The sequence below is a fragment of the Nanorana parkeri genome, unplaced genomic scaffold, assembly GCF_000935625.1.
Source record: "Nanorana parkeri isolate BGI_ZX_2015 unplaced genomic scaffold, ASM93562v1 scaffold520, whole genome shotgun sequence".
Lineage (NCBI taxonomy): Eukaryota > Metazoa > Chordata > Amphibia > Anura > Dicroglossidae > Nanorana > Nanorana parkeri.
The window spans coordinates 628,702-649,817 of NW_017306788.1; the positions used below are offsets into that span (position 1 = coordinate 628,702).

Sequence of the window (21,116 nt, forward strand, 5' to 3'; positions counted from 1 at the left end):
CAGGGGCTTGCTAGCACCTGCAATAAAGTTTTAAAAAAGCCCACCAAAATTGATTAAAAAAATTAAATAAAAATCAGAACACAAAATAAGTAACAAATAATAAGAAATAATAATTTAAAAAATAAAAACGTGATTATAAAGTAAAAAATAAGAAAATTATAAAAAAATAAAAATGCAGTGGTGTGTGTCTCCGCCGATACAGGCAGGGAGAGCAGCAGGGATTGAAAGGGACACAGGCCGCTGCAGCCAGCACCAGCAGGGAGGAGAACGGAGGAGCAGAGTGGCAGTGGCGGCGGCTGCGGATTCAACTAATCAAATCAACTAATAATGAAAATCGTTGACAACAATTCTCATTATTGATTATAATAGAGTTCATCGATTAGTTGTTGCACTCCTATATCAGTGCTGTGTGCAACTTAGATCATCACCGCAAGCACCCTGCATATTTTTTGTGTATTCCAAGGATACCGCATTGCTAAGAATCTTGGCTTTACAGGAATAAAGGAATAGATGATACGATAACCCAAAAAAGGCAAGAACAAAGTCCAAAAAGAATAATTTAAATACAAGTGGGCTCCTAGAAAGATAGCAGGTTAAAACAGAACCAGTTATAATAATAAAAAAAGCCACGAAATTGCAGTTGAACAAAAATTGTTCAGTGCCTCCTCCACCTACTCCTACCCACTTGAAGAGATACAGAACACTGAAATGGGCAGCTTTAAAAGAACAATTTGTTCCCTTCATGGTCAAAGTAAATTTCTATGTTCAAACACTGAAAATACAGCCTCTTCTATTACACTTATCAGTGGCAGTGACAGCGGATTTTAGTTTTATAGGGTTACAAACAAAATGCTACATTGTGTTATCACCAAGAACTGCAATATGTAGGATTACACTGCTGCCCTCTACATGATTGGAAAATACTAGTGGCCGGGCTGTCATACTAATCCAAATGCTTCAATACATCTTGGAGCAAGTATTTAAGGGTTCAACATCAGTGACTCAAATTGTTAAAGCCACTAGATCAGCATGACAGCCAGGTAACCAGCACATTTGCTATCTCCAGCAGAGTAAACTTTTATTCATTTATTGGATTATTCCTAAATGCTAAACCCAACACCGGTAATGATGTGAACAACCAATAGGTCAGGTCCTTTTGCCATGAAGTGAACTGAACAGCATGACTCAGAGCTCGGATCTAACACCATTTACAATCAGCTTTGAGTTGTTGCGAGTACTTACATGAGCTGAGAATGTCTGGGTATGCTGTGCTATCTCCCCAGCATGCTGGAAATGTGGAGGTAATGAGGGAACATTCTGCCAGGTCAATTACAGCTAAGGAATCCTGATATATTCTATGGACATATTGAACACTCCCCTTACCTTGTCTGCCAATATCCGACTACATGGGCTGATGAATGACCTACACCCCCCCCCCAGCAATTATAACAATCATCTATTGCAAGGCTTAAAATTTCAAGTCTAGACCTACTAGCCAGGTAAAAACCTTACTCTCCACCAGTTGTCCCACCAAACCTTGCCCAGGTCCGCCTCCAACCCCAACCACGCCCCCTTAAAGCGTATGAAATTAAATTTTTCTTTAGAATAAAGAGTCCAAAATATAAAAAACAGCAATCATAACATAGCTTTATATTATGTTAACAGGGTGCAAAGAACTCAAGAAGCTGGGCGGTGGGTAATGACACTACCAGAAGTACCAGTGTTGGTACTCAGCATTAGCGAGTACCGAAATAAATATATCAGTACTCACATGCGATACAGAAAAAACGCTATCGGTGCATACCTAGCAGGAAGACTGGTATAGTATACGCCCCATTCTGTAGTTTATTGCAGGCAGCCTGTAGTAGGTGGGGCCTGCTGGGCCCCTCCCACAGGTCAGCACTGGTACGTTACCCAGTGTTGCGGCTTGGTCAATTACATTGCAGCCAAGAGGTGCATTTGGGGTGCCATTCAATTGAATGGCAACGCACCTGCCGTGTTGTAACACATGGTCGGTGCATGGCACGGTGCCGTGCGTTAATCAGTGCGGACCTCAACAGCCATCCCAGTTTCCCAGGTAGAACCCCAAGAAAATTAATTGCCCACCCCTAAATTAGATTTACATCCATTGTGAAAGTTAAAAGCAGACAGGTAGCTGCAGAAAAGCAACGGCAGTTCTATGAGTACTGCAGAGCACCATGACAGCCACAGACTAGCAACTTCACAATAAAGCAAATAAAAGATATTTCATTCCTTACCTGGTTATCCATATTTTTAACTATCAGAAGCACTGGGCTGTCCAAAGAAACAAGGTTCCCCCCCTTATTAACCCCCACCCCACATAAAATAATACACTCGCCCCTTATTAACCCCCCACACAAAGAATAATACCCCCCCACCCTTATTAACCCCCCACACAAATTAAACAGAACATAAGAGGTTATAAGGGTTTCTGGAGGGGTGTAAATGACCGTCCAAGAGAGATATGTTATAAGAATATTCAAAATGTATTACTAATAAATACTTGTATAAGTGCATACATGATTCAAGACAATCTTAATAAAAATGAAAACCCTGCAGAGGATACATTGGTATAATTCATTATTATCAACTCTAAAATTCATTTGGTCCGACAATTCATTATGTTGTTCATTGTATTTCAAATGTGGTTACATTATTATGACCAGATGGTAGTTTTCAAAGCATGGCTTAACTTAGTAGGCCCCGACGCGTTTCGCCATAGGCTTCATCAGGGGACCCATTGAGGATGAATCATGCCGGGTTGATCAACGGTATGGGGGAGAAGTGCCCGGAAAGCCAAATAGGAGCGGGCGGGGGATAGACACACCGTTAGCTCCACTGCTTCCTTGGTTTGTCACACCTGGGACCCCGGGGTCCTTGGGGAGGAACCCACATGCGGTACCGAGTCGTCCAATCACAGTCGCCAGGAGTATTAGTTCTCTCAGATCGATATTTGTGGTTCGTGTGATTGCTGCTTTCACTCTGGAGTGCAGAAACTAGCCTGTAACGTCCCGTGGCAGTCCCCGCTAGGGGACTAGGGGGGACTGCCAACCCAGCACTCTACCAAAACAGAGCGTCTACTACTAAATTCACCAAAATCTGGAGAGATTGCCTGGACACCCCATCCTCAGAAACACTGCAATGAAATCTACCTTCAATAATGAAAATACCACCTGGAAGTAACCAGCCCATTCACTTCCAGTGGGCACAATTACATTCCTTCCAATGAGCCCCACAGTGTATTATTCTGTCACTAAAACACACTTTGCCAATGTTTTAGTGACGTCTTGTATTAACTATAGGGCAGCGGTACATGCTGCTGCACAACGCTGTTCAGTAATATTACTTGGTTAGGATTTGTTGTTTCAACTGCTCCAATAACTCTCCCTGAGTGGACGAGCCTTGGGGAACTGAATAGTTCAAAATTCTTATTTTTTCCCCAAAAAAATATTCTCTGCTAGCCACATAGTAGAGTGTAAGGTGTGTGCATCCTTCAAACAATTACAGAAAACTAGGTAAGCGTCCACTTTAAAGGAGAACTCTGGGCAGAAATATTCTGAACCATTGCAAAGGGGCTACCCCGCACTGCAAGGGTTAAGTACTCGTTTTCGTCTAGGGATAAAAATAAACATATCACCTGATCCTCAAAGTCGGCTGGCTGTCAGACCGGTCCATTCCACTTCGCTCCCCCTCCACTCCAGCAGTCTAAGGTCTTGCGAGTCATTATGTCCTATACTGTGTATAGGAAATGAGGGCACCGAGGGAAATATCATCACTGGAGCAGAGCAGGATGCAGGGGACTGGTATAACAGCCAGCGCGCTCCGAGGATCAGGTGAGTATATCTGTTATTCTTATCCCCAGACAAAAACGGACACTTAACCCTCAGCAAAGGTTAAGGATATTTATGTCCAGAGATTTCTTCTTTAACTTCAGAGTTTTGGTGAATTCTTCTGTGGTGCATGCACTCCGACAGGATCTTTCCCTGTTCATATGGAAAAGGGATCGCTCAGCTAAAGAGTTCGAAGAATCTCCAACATGTTACACTATCTTTGCTATCCAAGGGCACAGGTTTCTTTTTTGCCACTTTGCATCCGATACGCGACGCAATAAAAGCCAAGGATGCTTGAAATGGTTACATCATTATTGACAATATTTATTTCTGTGTTCTTCTTCTTCTTTAGGGTTTTTTTTTACACTAGCCTGGTCTGCTGTGGTGTGCTTAATGCTTGTACACATTCGTTGCATTAAGCCATCCCATTTATTTTAACCCCTTCATGACTGAGGCCCTTTTTTCAATTTTTGCACCCATGTTAAGCCTAACACAACACAATGGACCAATATTGTGTATGCAGCATTTTTGGAAGTGCATCACAATGCACATCTGTCAGCAAGGTGCACTGGAGTGCCATTCAGAATGTAACATGCATTGCTGGTGTGACTGGCCATCAAACACAGAGAAATCATGTTTTACAGTTTGTAGTATAGCAGCAGAGGATTGCACGCAGTAAGCATAAATGAATCCAATCCAGATTCCATAAGATCCCCACTGGGATCCCAAGGTTTTTAAAAACTATAGTAATATAATGTGAATTTAAAAGGAGAACTATGATATGAGTGCTTTTCACTCACCTCAAAGTTCTAGCCATCCTGTGACAATGAGACTGTCACAGGTTGGCTCAGTAGATCGGGAGGTGAGCGAACACATACCAGGTTCGCTCGCCTCTCGATCCTGTCACGGCTCTCTGGAGGGGCTGGATTCCCCTCTCCGATCTGCCAGCGCTGACTGGCGGAATGGACGGGGAGGGGGCGGGTACAGCTGGCTCTGCCTCTAGATAGGCAGAGCCAGCTGTCACTCACGTAGCTGGGCGGATCCCGCCATCTACGTCGGGATTCGCTCCGGCTGCGGCGTCTCAGTATACCGCGAGCTGTAGCTCGTGGTATACTGAGCTTAGGGTAACGGGAGGACGCTAGTTTGTGTCCTCCCGTCACTCTAAGGAGAACTAAGGAGAAAACACTGACCCCATAGTTCTCCTTTAAAGACACATTTTCATGGTCCATAAACAATGGCATAGCAATAGCTGGGAGTCCAGGACTGATTTCTGGTGCAATAACATAAAAAAATGCTTGAGCACATCTGCTACAATATAATCCTGTCAAAATCATAAGAATTAGACAATAAGCATTTCATCCCGGAGGGCTTGTTCACACCAAATGCAGACCAGATCTGCATGAGTTTCTGCACACGCAGTGCAGTGTGTTATACTGCGTTTATTGTCGCGTTTTTGATGCGTTCCTGGCCGTTTTTGGTTAAAATAAAAGTAATGTTAAGAATGGTCTTTCATTGTGTTCCAATGCGTTTTTGATGCGTTCCAGAAGGTAAATTATTAATAAATGGGTTTGAATTTGGTTGGGAGCACAAACATGCAACTGCATTTTCCAAAATTCCAACAAAATGCTCAAACTGAGGTCCAAAACATTCAAATACACTGTTTTTAAGTAATAAATAAATACAAATGTACAAATAAAAATGTGAAGCATCCCCCCCCCCCCCCCACCCCCTTATACTCACCTTACCCACACTCCATCTCCACTCCTTACTTCTATGCAGGCAGAGAGGATACCTAGCACTTTCAGGTATGGAGTAGGTAGCACAAGACCATTTCCCCTATGACAGTGCCCAAGCCTAGCAGCCAAATGACTAGGTCCGAGCATTGCCACATGACTAGGTGAGCGATGTCACAGACAATTTCAGCACTAGCTGTAGAGTAGCAAGAAGCTGCTAGTGAGTGCAGGTAAGGTGAGGCGAGTATTTGAGATCAGGAGAAACCCTTTGAAGAGACACTACCACTTCACCCTTTTGGCCATGATTAATATTAAAACTTTAGATACATTTAAGGCCAAACACATTGATGAGTTTTGAATGAATCAAAATGTTAGGAACAGTGGCTTCTAAGGTGGAAAGTAACTCACATTTTCAACTGTGCACCAGCTCTCAAGGACAGGGCTCTCCTTACCATCTTGTCTCGATTTGTATTGTAACTGTAATGTCTTCCTTATATTGTAAAGCACTGGATAAAGTGTTAGAGGGTGTTCATTTTTACAGCAAATTTCAATTTAGTTTTAGTCAGTCTTTTGATTAAAAGTCCATTTAGTTTTAGTCATATTTTAGTCGCCTGAATTGTTTTAGCTGACTAAATATTAGAAGATTTTGGTTGACTAAATCTACAGTAGATTCAGTCTACTAAAATCTAGTGGGTTTAGTTAAAGAGTAATTTAAGAATTTCCAATCTCATTACATACTCCTGGAGTAAACATCTGTTAACCTGTTACTTATGGCATTAAGGTTTGAACATTAACTGTTGTGATATATAAAATGTCTATTTATCTTAAAATTAGATTAAACCAAGTCTTATAAAAGAAACAATATTGAGTATTTTCATCAAAGGACCAGTAATTACATAAGCATTGATTATATAACATTCTTCATTCTTTCAAGCAGAGGTGCAACTCTAAAATATTAAGATGAAAAACTATATTGGCTGTAATGCCATTGCACATGTTACCTATTAGCCGTCCATTCTGGATGGAAATGGAAGTCCAATGAGATTAGTTCTGATTGGATCTCTTCCCAAATCATCTCTCCTTAACATTTCAGTCTAGTTTTAGTTAGTTGACTAAAATGTCAATATTTCAGTTCTAGTTTGGTCTAGTTTAAGTCACTAAAAAAGTGTTGTTGATGAAAAGGATTAGTGGACGACATGAACAATGCGAAAAACAAGCCAGGACAAAAGCAGCACTGTGCATCACAATAATGGTGTACAGATTACAGTGGTACCTCGGTTCACAAATTTAATTTGTTCCACGATTCTGGTTACGAACTGAATCAAACTGTGATCAGACCGCGATCTTGACTAGAGGAAGCCACGACCATGTGTCAGAGCAGGGAAGATGTCTGCGGTTGTGTTCGTCACCTAATGCGGAGTTTGCGAACAGAGGCCGAAATTCCTGTTCGCAAACAGAAGCGTCCGTGAACCAAGGTACCACTGTTTTTAGTAAGCAAATGCTTCATTTTGTGAAGAAGGTTCTGATTTTACTTTTGCTTTAAAGTTTATCTACAGCCAAAGCTTTTTTTCTAGTTTTAAAACAGAGTTTTCTCGTTTCCTGTTCTAACCAGAAAGACTATTTATCCTGGTTATTATGGACACTAAAAGTGAAAAAAAAAAAAAAAAAATGGAACATTTGAAGTTGTCAGCAGAACCTGAATAGAGGGCGATTCTTCAAATTGGGACACTTGTTCTAGTGACTATCAAGAGGGAATTTCCCAGCTTTGGAGAGATTTTCACTTCCTGTTTTGTCTACAGCACAGGAAGTGAAAGGAGGGCTCCCTAAGGTATATGAAAGAGAAAATCTTGTCTGGGTGGTTTTAACCATTCCCTACCCTATCTACAAAAGATGTTACTGCCCCCGGGACATGTTGCTATCTTCATGTCATAACATTGAAGTAACACAACCAGTACTAATTATATGTGCGTGTAAAGTCTCTTATTTGATGAGGCAATATGCAGCAGATGGAACGTACAAACCTCTTCCACTGTTTGAACTATATCAAACTAATAAAAGCCAATAGGCTACAACTGGACAAATGAGACATTCCCTGATACACATGAGAAGGGTTTCAATAATACTGATTTCATCAGTAAACAGCCAGAATTCAGATGTTTACACTCTGTCCATGCCTTGCCTGTTTTATGTGTGCCGATAATGACAACATTCACAGTACAGAGTCTCTAATCTTTGAGCCGTCTCTGTTTAGGCAGACGAGTAAAGAGGTCATGTATAAAAAAAAAGACTTCTAGCCCGCTAACACATCCCACCTGCACGTCTCATGTAGAGCAGAAGCACTGTTCTATACCATTATTTACAATGATATAGTGTACAAATCTGAGGTTACATGTGATGCAAGCCGATAAATGTAGAGGTTGTGGTGGATTTTACACCTCTGAGGACACCTTATCCCCTGAAACCAAACCTGTGGTTAGAACAAAGCCTATGTTACAACTTATACCTTAGGGCCTGTTCACACTACTTGCAGTGACTGGTGTTTTTCAGCAACTGAACAATTCTTGCCTGTGTGCCTGTTTACAACAAAAATGAGTGCGTTTAAAAGTGACACTAAACTTGGAGAGTTAAAAATTTATTTAAGTACCTTAACTATTAACAAACATGTATCTTATTGGTACAACATTGTCCTTCCTTCTGGAGGGTGGCTACTTTTGTTCCCCATGGTCCCCGTGTGTGTTGCAAAGTATGTATGTGTAGTCACCGATCCAAGATTACTCCCGTGATAGAATACAGTCTCTATACAAATAAGTAAACTAAACATGAGATTGTAGTCCATCACGAGAGCAAGCTGGGAGTGGTGGCTACTTTACAACACACAGGGACCATGGGGAAGAAAAGTAGCCACCCTCCAGAAGGAAGCACAGTATCGGCATGAATTCAAAGATGATTTGAGAATCTACAGCCGAGTGATACACAAATAAGATACATTTTTGTGAACGGTTAAAAAGGTATTTGAATGCAATTGTAAGATTTAACTTCTGAGTTTAGTGTCACTTTAGTAAACATGCTGCATTATTTCACAAAACACTGCTGTGCAGGAACCTGAGTGGATGGTGCCCAGTCCATAGGCACCACACGTTACAATCTAAGCGTACAATTGTGTAGCAGAAGTACCCGATTGATAAATGGTTTCATAGTTCCTAGTGATGTGTGGGGGCTTTCAAGCTGACACCCCCTTCCCAGCTCAATCAGTTGCGGCTGGGTCACTCCCTGGCCCTTTTTGATGGTGTAGAATAGATGCACTGCGGGAAATATCCCAGACGCAACTGATCGTTAGAGGAGGGGGTGGTCACTGACAGTTTTGCACAGTCTTAGGTCCACTTCATGAACTGTTCACCAAGTGTCCCCCCCCGTCCTTATATCAGTACTGACTGTAACTTGTATGGTGACCTCTGGGGTCATGTTGTGGTCCATATATACACAGCTGTCCCCAGAACAGTATAGAAGTGTAGACAGAGAGGCTCTATGACTGGGACATGTAGTTCCCCACAGGGTGAGGCTTGTGATGAGTATAACCCCTGGGGACTAGGCTCAGGGCTCTTATGGGTACAATGTGGAGGCGGCCTGCTCTCACCTTCCAGATATTTCCTCCTCAGGCTCCGGTGGACACTCTTCACCACCCCGGACAGCTTCTCCTGCTCCCGCTTTATGTCCCTGGTAGGGGGCACCGACATGGGCGCCGTGCTCTCTTCTTCATCCCTGCCAGTGCTGACACTTCTGCACAGCTCCATTGCTCTTCCCCGGCTACAAACAACAGCCATCCACACCCCCTTCACTTCTACTAGCAGGGCCAGCAACAGGCACGTCATCAGGAAGCCGGCTCAGCATAGGACGAGAAGGGAGGAGAGCGGCGTCCCCGGCATCCCTGTGGACGTGCTGGAGACAAGAGGTATAGCACAGCAAGCAAAAACTAGTGTGGACTCTAAACAAGGCGACTTCAGTTGTATTAAATGTTTGTTTTATTTATATATTATACTAAAATCATAATAACATTACATATCACATGTACTAGACTCAGGGGACACTCCACCGCTATATATGTCAAGTATGTATTATTGTATAACATGAAGGATACTATAATGACACTATACTTCTGTATGTCTCTATATATTCCCCATAGAAGACACCTCAATTATACCCCTGAGATGAGGAGAATACGCCCATACCCTGCTCACCATATCCTATCACATATATAGGAATAAAGATGATTATGCTTATTAAACTCTCAAACGTGTTATCAATAATGACTCCAGATCAAACAAATATACATGGCCCAGCAAATTATTTCTTTACATTTCTTCCCAAACACTTACAGTTATCATTTTTCCCAAATATCTCCAAATCCCTCAGCTCAGCTTCCCTGAAAGTCCTGTCCCGTATAAGATCACAAGGGACAGAGCAGTCTGCAGCAGCCGTCCATCTATTATCTTGGAGGAGGGACTTGGCCAGAGATGGGAGTAATCGGATGTAAACGGACACAAGCCCATTTATTTCTGGCTGCAAATAGACTAATGCTGGCCATACGCTGTTCTATTTTTTTTTGTTTTTTTGTTCAACCTGCGGGCTGAATGAAGAGAAGCGGACGAAATTTGCCTAATGTATGATTAAGAAGACAAATCAGTAAAACGTCGGACACCCCGGTCCGCATTTCTAGGAGCCGCACACCAAGTACCGCAACCGACATTTGTTTACCCTCACCTCAGGGGCAGCGCTGCACTAGGGGACATTTCTCCCAATTTTGCCTAATGTATGGCCCACTTAACATTGGGCTTCCAATCAGATCCACATGAAAAACTGGCAGGTGGACCTGATCAGGCCAGCCATCAGAAAGGGATCTAAAGTGGACCTCTACCCCCCCTAAACACAAAAATGACGCGCTGCATGCACATCCCTGGATTTCTTTGTACAAAGATTTTTTGTAACTTTCCCTAGGCACTGGTGACAAAGCCCCATAGGAGGGCCATGGCACCAGTGCCTTCCAGAGAGATCTCACCTAAACTCGTACATGCGCTGTATGAGATCCGGCATGGTTTGTTATTCAACAATCAATGAATAAATCAACTTTTATGGCGCATGCACAAGATGTGATGTCTGCATCAGATCTCATGCATGTAACATGTATAATCTGGTGCAGCTTGTGACTGAACAATAACAGACTTGTGCATACGCTACACAAGATCAGGTTAGGCTTAAGGCCGTGACACACTGCACGCGAAGCAGCGCGGAGCGGGGGCGCGCTGCCTTTGCGAGCAGTGTGTCATGTAATTTTCTGCTTGGCACCTCAGCTTGCGAGAGCTCGCGGAGCTGAGCGTGCCGAGAGGAACAATTTCAACTTCAGCCAATCGGCTCGCGCGTATAACCCAGCGCGATGCGACAGCTGGCAGGTTGTTACGGACGAGCCGATTGGCTGAAGGTGCTGTCAATCATCTGACTGCACTCAGCTCACACCCTGCCCACACAGCTCCCTGCCGGATAGCATTGCTTCGCTCTGCACGGCTTTGCGTTTAGGCTCCATGATTAAGCCTTTTTAATGAAACATGTCAGAGCCTGCGGATCTTGTCATGCTTGTAACATTGTAGAGTCCTGGGAATAAACTTTTTACATCGAGCTCCTGGTTTTTGAGTGCTGGGCTTTCCTTCCTACACTGCTCGCTCAACCTCCTGTGACAGCGTGTGTCTGTGTCAGAGAGGAGAGCAGGCTACATACACACACAAATTCTGCCCCGGCGCCCATAACTCTGGTTACGCCACTGGCTGTATGAGATCTGGTGCAGCTTGTTGTTGAACAATAACAAGCCTCCAAGCCCCGCTGGATCTCTTACGGCGTGAGATCTGGCACACTTGTCATCAGTGGGCCAGCTCAGAAAACAAGGAATCGAAGAAGAAGCTGACCACTAATGATGTTATTTTTAGAAATGGTGACATGGAATGCAAGACCAAGGTGGGGGGACCTGTGGGAAAAGGGCAATCTAATAAAGACTGAAGCATGTTACTATTTGTTTATTGATTACTCTAAATACATTTATTTAGCATGGACAGTTTACTACGGGGGGTCCACTTTAAGGCACTGTACCCCTGACTGTCAGGAGATTTGGTGCTCTGCTGGTCACTCTTCTCTGACATGAGAAATCAAAACCCTGCCTGTACCAAGATGGCCGCCTCCACCTGCACACAGACATAGTGCAGAACAAGATATGGTTGGTCAGCATGGGGAAAGATCAGCTGTAGAAAAACCACAGACAATACTGGTGACCTGTCCTTTGCCTGCTTTTTTTTGGGGGGGGGGGTACAGCTTGTAGAGGTCATACATCTACAGTACACAATCTGGCTGATATGAGTCAGTATTCATGTGTAAAGGCATGCCGCTGATACCTTCTATTTTATAAAATGGGCATCCCCTGTGATCACGCATACTCCTTGTATCTCTCTTCCTACAACTGGGTCATGCAAGCTTCTGCGGTGTGCGTTATTGACTTGCTGGTAATTAAGTGCCCGTATGGGAAGCCTACAGAGAGATCACTTGTGTTCCTATTATTTGCTTGTTTTTTCTCTGCCAAGGTTGTAAGGCCATTTTATCTCTTGCCTGAGCTCAGTGCTGAAAACAGACACTCATAAATCTACCATCTAAGACAGACATGTCAGACTGCTCTGTTTAATGGGTCACTTGAGGCCTTCTCCCTCCTTCACTGACACAACTGTGCAGCTTAATACTTTATGAAAATGTTTTATGGACCCTTTATCTGCAATGAAATGTGGTAAACTGCAATTTTTACTATGAGTGCTGAAGTGTCATAATCTTTTCTGGAATTAAGTAGGGGCAGCTCTCAGTAGACAATATGGTCCACAGTAGACATAATGCAGCCCCCTTGAAGATTTAGGGCTCATTCACATCGTAGTGTTGCATTAATCACACGACACCATGCGATTAAAACACGCTATCTCACAGCGCACCTAGTGTGCATTACCGTGCGCTAGATGCGTTGCATTGCCATTCCTTTGAATGGCACCCTAACACACCTTCTGGCTCCCGTACGTTACGGTGCAAAGCAAAGCATGGTACCACAATACTGTGTTGCCTTGTGGTGAAAAATAGTGGTGCATAATGCAACGCTGTAGTGTGAATGGGCCCTAAAGTTGGCCATACACTTTGTGAATTTCGTCCCCCATTTGGCCGGACATCCCTTGATCAGCTGATCGAAGGAGCTGGTCGGAAAATCTTCAAATGAACAGTGTTGGCAGCCAATGAGCTGCCGATTATGTTCAGGTCTTCTGGCCGGAGGCCGCTGTCAGAATACAATGAGGACAGCAGGAGATTCCTTCGTCCACGCTCGTCAGCATTGATGGATGAATCTTACATTTTCTTCCTTCAGCCTGCAGATTAAACAAAGAAAATATTACAGTGTATGGCCACCTTAAGTCCTGTCAGTTCAGCCCACTGTTCAATCTCAGAATTAGATGACTGACCGATGATAAGTGCTTTGATATGATGGTTTTGTAACCACATCAAACAGCCTGGATAGAGAGTTAAGCTGGACATACCCATTACGCATAGATTTTCTCGCTCAGCCCCGTAGGCTGAACAAGTGAAGTCTTTCTCTGATCTACACTAAACAGGAAAGGAGGCATGTTCCCTGCAGGCTTCCGTATTCTGACAGCTGGCCTTCACGGTACTATAAAGCCCCGTTCACATAGGCAGCTGCTGGCAAGAATCTAATAATGCACTGCATGCACCCAGTCTGTGGTGAACAGCCATTTCCAACGCCTGTTGTCAGATATTTACTATGTATAGACCAATGGCCTGACCAACCCTGGACAGACATTTTGAATCCAGGGACGCTGTTTCTGGCTGCATATAAACTGCAGCAGCTAAAAGGTGGCATTTGTCTGTACTTGAATGCAGCAAACAATCTGCCCCAGATTGTCCATCTGAATTCGACCTCAGGCTGGACATACACAATCCTCACTAAATAGCGTGGATGGACCAATCTCTTTCTACAGCAGGGGTGGTCAAACTCCAGCTCACCAGCTGTGGTGAGACTACAAATCCCATGATGCATCTGTCTTTGGAAGTCATGCCTGTGCCTGTGAGAGTCTTGCAATGCCTCATGGCATTTGTAGTTCAGCAATAGCTACAGCTATTGTATTCTAACAGCCATTGCTGCCGTCAGACTATATAAACAATGGGGGGAATTTATCAAAATTGGAGCAGACAGAACCTGGAGCAGTTGCCCTTAGCAACCAATCAGCTTCTATCTTCAGTTTGATCCGTTAAGGAAGCTGATTGGTTGACATGCACAGCTGCTCCAGTTTTAATAAATTCCCCTCAGTCATAGACTTGTGTCACCCTCTGTAAGAAGTTCAGGCGATTCCTGCGAAATTCCAACAGTGTACATCCAGCCTCATTGATTATCTCTTGAACAAACAGAGAGCCCAGCAGGACTCTGCTTTACCCTGATCCTGGAAGGGAGGGACAAGGAGGAGGTTGAGGCACGTATAAAGGGATGCCGGTGATGCCATCTTTCATATCAGCCTAATCCCTGCTCCACCAATAGAAAAAGATAACACATATTCCTCTCTCAGCCTTGCCGTACAATTAACCATTACAGCTTCGCAGGAGTCTTGTCTGTCGTCTTGTAATGGCTAACGAGGACACAAAAACAGTTCGTTTGACCTCATTGCGAAGGCGGAGTTGATCAGGGAAGGAATAGTGAAACGTCCAATCAGGAGTGATGACCACGCCCCTTTCTAGAGCACACATGCCCTCTTTGTTTCTGTTACTAGGCAGCCCAGCGTTCTACGTGCTGCGCCTCATCATCCTATGGATGAGATCATTGGCTGGTGCACAGCTGAAGTCAGGTGGATGCAGCATCTTGTATTGTGTGGTTCAGGCTGTATATAATGCTGCAGTCTTCTGTGGCAGTGTAAACATCTGTCAGTAGCTTGTGCACATAGTTTAGCATTTGCATTGAATGGTGACAAACAGAAAGCAAAAAAAAAAGGTGATGTAATGTGGCAGCCTCAGATATGTACACAGGTAGAGAAGGCAAGAAGTATTGTCTAAGTGGTGCCTCATTGCTTTGTTAAAAATAAAAAACAAGCTTTCACAACACCTGGGCTCTTTTTTTTTAATGCATATCGATAGCTAAAATCTGCTATTTTCCCCCTATCCATTCCTGTTATGTTGGGCTCTCCAGAAAACATACTCGCCTGCCCAGCAATCCAGCGTTGTCCATAGCCCTGGTCCAGTGCCGCCATCTTCTTCTGTGACGACATTGGGAGCCAGATATCTCTTCCACGTTTTGGCAGCCAGCCCTCAATTACACACTACCAGGACCGCCCTCCGTCTGTTGTGTGTTCCTGTACACTGAGAAGGACACGTCATTGTTGCCCCGGCAGGGGGGAGATTGTAAAGTGCTAAAGTGGACTTGAGCACTGAAGGTTCCTTTTAAAGTCCATCTGTGGTGTAAACGTCCTTTTTTTTTGGTTTATTTCTGGCAGGATCCTTCTTCTGGTGTTCATGTCACCGCTTATGTGAGGTGAACATTTCCTATTGTATGTCCATCGGTTGGCTCCTCACAGAATCCAGAAGAGGAATTAAGTCAGCACGTAAGTGGAAATTAGATGGATGGTCTTGGATGTATCTGTAGTGCTGGATTAGCGCCGTCCACCGCACATAGAAATTTCTGCCGCGAGGGACCTGGACCCCCGTTCAGCACTGCAGATACATCCATGCCCTAATTTCCACTTACTGTATGAGCTGACGGGAAAGTGAGGGGACTTAGGTGAGTATATCTTGATTCACCAGGTAAGAGAAAAACAAAACCCTTGCAGGATAGAGGCAGGGATCTCAAGTCTCCCTGATGTTCAGGGAGTCTCCCTCTATTAGATAGCGGCTCCCTGACGTCCGCAAGAGAGGCATTCTCTCCTTGAAATGTTTACTCTGAGTAAACCTTTCCGGTAATATATCAGTGGGTAAGGTTTCAGAGTGAGGCTTGCCTCCAGGGGGTGTTAGGGGGACATATTTTGCCTGGAATAGGGATTTAGGTGGTAAAGTATAAAATATATTGGATACAAACTAAGAGGATGCTGAGCAAATGCATTGAATATAGATAAAATGTGAACAGGATAATCATATAGGACATGCAAACAAGGTCAACTGCAAACCGACAAGATTCACAAGGTTGCTTATTTGCATCGTGGTTTCAGAAGTCTGATGTTCCAAAGGTACTACAAATAGGGATGCATTGATACTAGTATTGGTATCGGTGCCGATTACAAGTATTTGGACGAGTACTTGTTCTCGCCCTAATGCTCCCGATACTTAGCCCGATAGCGGAACTTCCAGTGTCAGGAAGCCAGACGAGGAGTCATTACACGGCGCCCGACTTCCTGATTGGCCGGGAAGCCGGCTCCATACTCCCTCATCACCAGGGAGCATGGAGCTGGCTTCCCGGCCAATCAGGAAGCCACGGGGCGGGTAATGACTCACCCTACATCAGCTTTGTAGCTAGGGATGCACCAATACCGTTTCTTCAGTATGGAGTACGAGTACCAATATTTTTTTTATTGGTACTCGCCAATACCGAATGTCCCATTTAATCATTACACGCCGCGCCCGGCTTCCTGAGTTGGTGGGAAGCCGGCACCATGCTCTTTCGTCACTTGGTGATGAGGGAGCATGAAGCCGGCTTCACGGCTAATCAGGAAGCCAGGGGATGTGTAATGACTCGCCGCCCAGCTTTCTGATTAGTCGGGAAGCTGGCCAATCAGGAAGCCAGGCAGCGAGTCATTACCCCCCCCCAAATAGGATTAGGATATCTCTCTAGTGTACCAGGAGATCTATACATCTCTAAACCCACAGGATGCACCACGGCACGCATATAGTTGCTGTAGTTCAGTACACCATCCACTGGAGTCGGAGTTTCTTTATTGTTTTGATTGTACAGCTACATCTTTTGATGTCCTTATTTTGTCATCCGGGATTGGAGGATACTGGGTAATGGACACATTTCTTCTGACAGATACATGCATTGTGTATGTGATGACCATATATATTTTTGAGATTAGCTATGCGGAGACCTGGAAGGTATGCACCGTCTGGACATTTATAGTCAAGGGTATTTACTGTAAGTGCCCATATATTTTCTATATCATGTTTATAGTGGCCGTGTGAGCGTATGATAGGGGTTTTATTCTTTTTCTTAGGGAGGTTTGTGGTGGTGTTTTTGTATTTTTGTATGAATAAACGATCTTTCTTATATTTAGTGAAGGTGCCTGTCAGTGTAACTAGGGCTGTATAAATGCAATATTTTCATTTACTTTTATATTTATGTATTAGCTAATACACACCCAGGTGACTCATTATTTACGAGTGTTTTTTTTGAGTATTATATTATACCAGCTGTATCTTTACTCGTGTAGTATGAAGAATACACAGTCCTTTAGACAATAGAGGCTTCCCTGTATATCTTCTTTTATACTCTCTTGAAATGGCCTAATGGTTACTTCTAATAAGACCTGGTTCAAACTGACCATATTGTCGCAGCTGATTCATCGCGATAAAATGTTTCACCAAAAAAGTCCCATTTATTCCTATGGCCCCTGTGCACACCTGAGCATTTTGTCGCAATAAGCAAAAATTACATGAGCTTCTTTGGGGCAGATCTCAGCTTGTTTTGGCCCCATAGACTTAATAGGAAACGCTTGAAAACGTGCATCGCGATTAGTTTTGCATGTTTTTGCGTGCGTAAGATCGCGTTTTGTCCATTTACTTCAATGTGTCACAATCTGCTCATAAAAACGCACATATTTATTGTAAGTGTGTATATGCGCGTAAAAACGCAGGAAAACGCACAGCAAAAACTTGAGCTTTTACTCACAAAAACGTTCAGAGGGGAACCAGAAGTCTTGTCGTTGCAAGTATAAAGGATTTTGTCATAAGCAAAACTCCATGTCCTGGCCTTGTCCGCCATTTACGTACTGAGCATAGGGAAACGACAGGCAGACTTCCTTAGTCAGCAGCAGTTCAACAACAAGCTAGATAGGTTTGTCTCGAGATACAGTGACCCTCTGGTGGAAGCAGTGGATGCTCTGGTGGTTCAGTGGGATCAGTACAACCTGATTTATGTATTTCCTTCTCTGTAACTCTTTCCTTGTGTCGGCTCGGCGAGGTAAGTAAGAAGAAAAAAAAAACCCCCGCAGCGGCCAACTTTCCTTTATTTTCATCTTGTGATCCTGCTTTCCTGATCTGGACTACAAACAACCCCCCTCTCTTGATGCCCATTACATAGGGAGATGGCATTTTATAGTTCACAGAAGATAGCTAGGAAAGCTGTTAACTGTGTTTGAAATGCGCACAGGAAGCTACAAGGACACTGGATTTTTATCAGGATCACCAGGTATTTTTCTGTATTTGCAGAAAAGGGTTTTAGCCTGAAAAAAAAGAAAACTATAAAAACAACCACATCTAAAGACAGATATATATATAATTTTGTTCTTGTCTTGTGAAGTAAGTTATACTCACCTAAGTCTCCTGCCCAGGTCCCTCACTAGTGCCGTTTCCAGGTGGGAAGTGCTAATCCAGTGCGGCAGATGCTCCCTTGCCAGCCAGTCCCTACCATCCCCTTGTGATGAAGTCACTCCTCTTCTGAATCCTGAGAGGACCGTGCCACTGGACTGCCAATAGAAAGTGTCCATGTCACGTAGGCAGTGACATGGACATCTGAAGAAAGACCCCACCAGAAATGAACAAAGAAAGAAGACTCATTACTGGAGGATCATGTGACTAAGGGCCTGTTCACATGAGATCAGGTCCTGATCAGGTGCTGATCAGCAGACGTGCAGCTGCTGATGCAGTGAGTTTTTAATGTGTTTTTGATGCGTTTTCGGTCCGGATGCTGACAGTTAATTTTTTTTCAACGTTGATGACATCATAATAAGTGGAGCAATAATACAATTTTTTCTTTTTTTTCCCCCTTAGCTGCATTGTGTTGCGTTTCCGTTCCGTTTTTGTTGCGTTTCGTGCACGTTCGTGCGTTTCCGGACCGGACAAAATGTGACATGCAGTATTTTTTCTGTTGTAAGCTGAACGGACTGCGCACGTGAGAACTGTAGCCCATAAAACACATAGGGATACATTGGGATGCATTTTGAGTGCAGCAGCGTACGGATCCGGTCAGCACACAAAACGGACGTCGTGTGAACAGGCCCTGAAGCTTATGTTAAGAAAAATAGCCATTTGGTTGGATAGGGTTTTCTTTTTTACTGCCAACAATCATTTCAAGGAAAGTGGGTGTGGGGTTAGTTTTATTCCGGAGATGGGCTTTAACCTCCCTGGTGGTATGATTATTCAGGATTTTAGGTACCAAAAGCGGTACATTGTTTTTCAAGCAAATATGTTGTTTTACATTGTAGGATCTGCTCCACTGAGGCTAATTTACTAAGGGAGAAGAGAATGTTGACACAATGAATTGTGTGAAAATTTACTTCAATTATCCAATCCAAGTGAAAAACAAATTCCTGTTTTACGTATTTAATTTGCAAATTATTGGATAATTGAAGTGAAAATTCACACAGTTTATTGTGTATTAAGTCTATTGTGTATTTTATGCACAGTTTCTACATTTAATTACATATTATCTGTGTCAATTGAACATTTTCCCCTCAAGAAGCAAAAGATCAATATTTGACTTGTTTCATTTCAAACACTTTGCAGTTTAAACAACCTCATTTTTTCTCCTTTCTATGTATTGGTGTCGCCTTGTCATCATTTCACTGTAAATTGTAAACTGCAACTTAGCAGATATTACAAAGGTTAAAGTTAAACATGAAGTATGTCTTTGCTCAGCATCACTAAATTGATTATTTCTTTCAGTTCAGGAAAGGAAAAAAATGACACGTTTCTTGAAAAGCCTCTCCCAAACATTTGCTTCTACCTAGCTTCACTTATTGGCATGTAAGCAGTATCAATGCCAGAAAACAATTAGTAATTATTTTTTACCATGGTCTCCATTAATATTTTGCCTCTAGACAGCATCCATGTGAAGCATGTTATTCTGTGCATAGCAATCTTTTTGTACAGGGTTCTGAAATGTGCTTTATTTGTATGTTATTATAACAAGAGTCTGGCTGTGATCCATACCGTGTCCCACTTTTGAAAAGCCTTGATTCATTAACTTACCTGTAATCAGCTCAGTTTTGATGTCTTGATAAAGAGCATCATTTAACTCAGCATGGGCATCTGCAGACTGGAGAGAACAAAATGTGTAACGTAAACGTGTTACTTTTATTGATATTTTTAGATTGTAAGCCCTCAGCGGCAGGGCCCTCCTTACCATCTTGTCTTGAATTGTATTGTAACTGTAATGTCTTCCTTATATTGTAAAGCGCTGCGCAAACTGTTGGCGCTATATAAATACTATGTAATAATAATAATAATGATAATAATATTAGTACATGGGATTTGGCTCTTAAAAAAGAAGCACGTGTTTAGAAATTCTTCAACATCTCAGGGTTGGACATATCTTGGTTGCCATGTTGTCATGGCAACTGCACAAAAGTCCCTTGGTGACCAAGAAGCACAGCCCATAGTTATTGTTTGGTCTAAGCTGCTGGGGAGGAAGTGTGGGGGGGTATAGAGGCATATATATTGCTACTGTAGGGGTGAGAAATGTATGTATACAAAGAGGAACACCATGTACTCCAAACAGCTTTAAGCCTGGTAACAGCAAGTGCTGCAATTTAAAGCTGATGGCGCCTCTTTAACCTCTTGCCATCCGCCCGTTAAGAAAAAAACGGACGGACGGCTGACTCCTATCTGCGGGTTGCCGTCGTCAGACGGCATTGTTTTCCTGCTCGCACGGGCAGGAAAGACCCGCTTGTTACTACAGCCGTTAACGGATGTTTCACATACAACCGATCAGCGGCTCTATAGCCGCTGATCGGTTGTATGGCGTGAATTTCGGAGCCCCCCCCCCCCGCGCGATCGCGGGTGCCGCCATCTCCCCCCTCCTGACCCCTCACCTTTAATCCCGGGATCCGCTGCCCCATCAGCGGCCCGGTACCGGCTCGGGAGGGCATCAGGAGGAGGAGGGAGGGAGATCAGCTCCTTGCTGTTCTCCCTCCGTAGTGTGAATGCAGAAGTGATGTGTATTACATCACTTCCGCATTCACCTGTCAGTCATCTGGCTCCTATGCCAGATAGAAGAAGCTGATGAAGCAAATCTGTGCTTCATCAGCTTCTTTTGGGGTCTCCAGGTGACATTAGGGGTCTAGGGACCCCTAATGTCTCCATAAAGAGGACCTGTCAGTGTACCTGTGCTATTATATAGGGGGATGGTATCCCCCTATATAATAGCAATAACAATAAGTGTAAAAAAAAAAATCTATATAAATAAAAAAAGTTAAAAAAAATAAAAGTCACAAACAAAAAAAGTTTTAAAAAATAACAGGTCACAAATAAAAAAAAGTAAAAC

At 43.4% G+C, this 21,116-nt stretch overlaps 1 protein-coding gene across 1 annotated transcript in view; it reads right to left on the reverse strand.

Moving 5' to 3' along the window:
• Positions 1-9,478, reverse strand: part of BMT2 (base methyltransferase of 25S rRNA 2 homolog) — a 26,902-nt gene extending 17,424 nt beyond the window's left edge. Inside the window, exon 1 of the mRNA XM_018561379.1 lies at positions 9,219-9,478. Within this exon, the coding sequence (XP_018416881.1) occupies positions 9,219-9,453 (235 nt within the window). The 5' untranslated portion in view covers positions 9,454-9,478. The remainder of the gene's footprint in view (positions 1-9,218) is intronic.
• Positions 9,479-21,116: the final 11,638 nt, after the last annotated feature.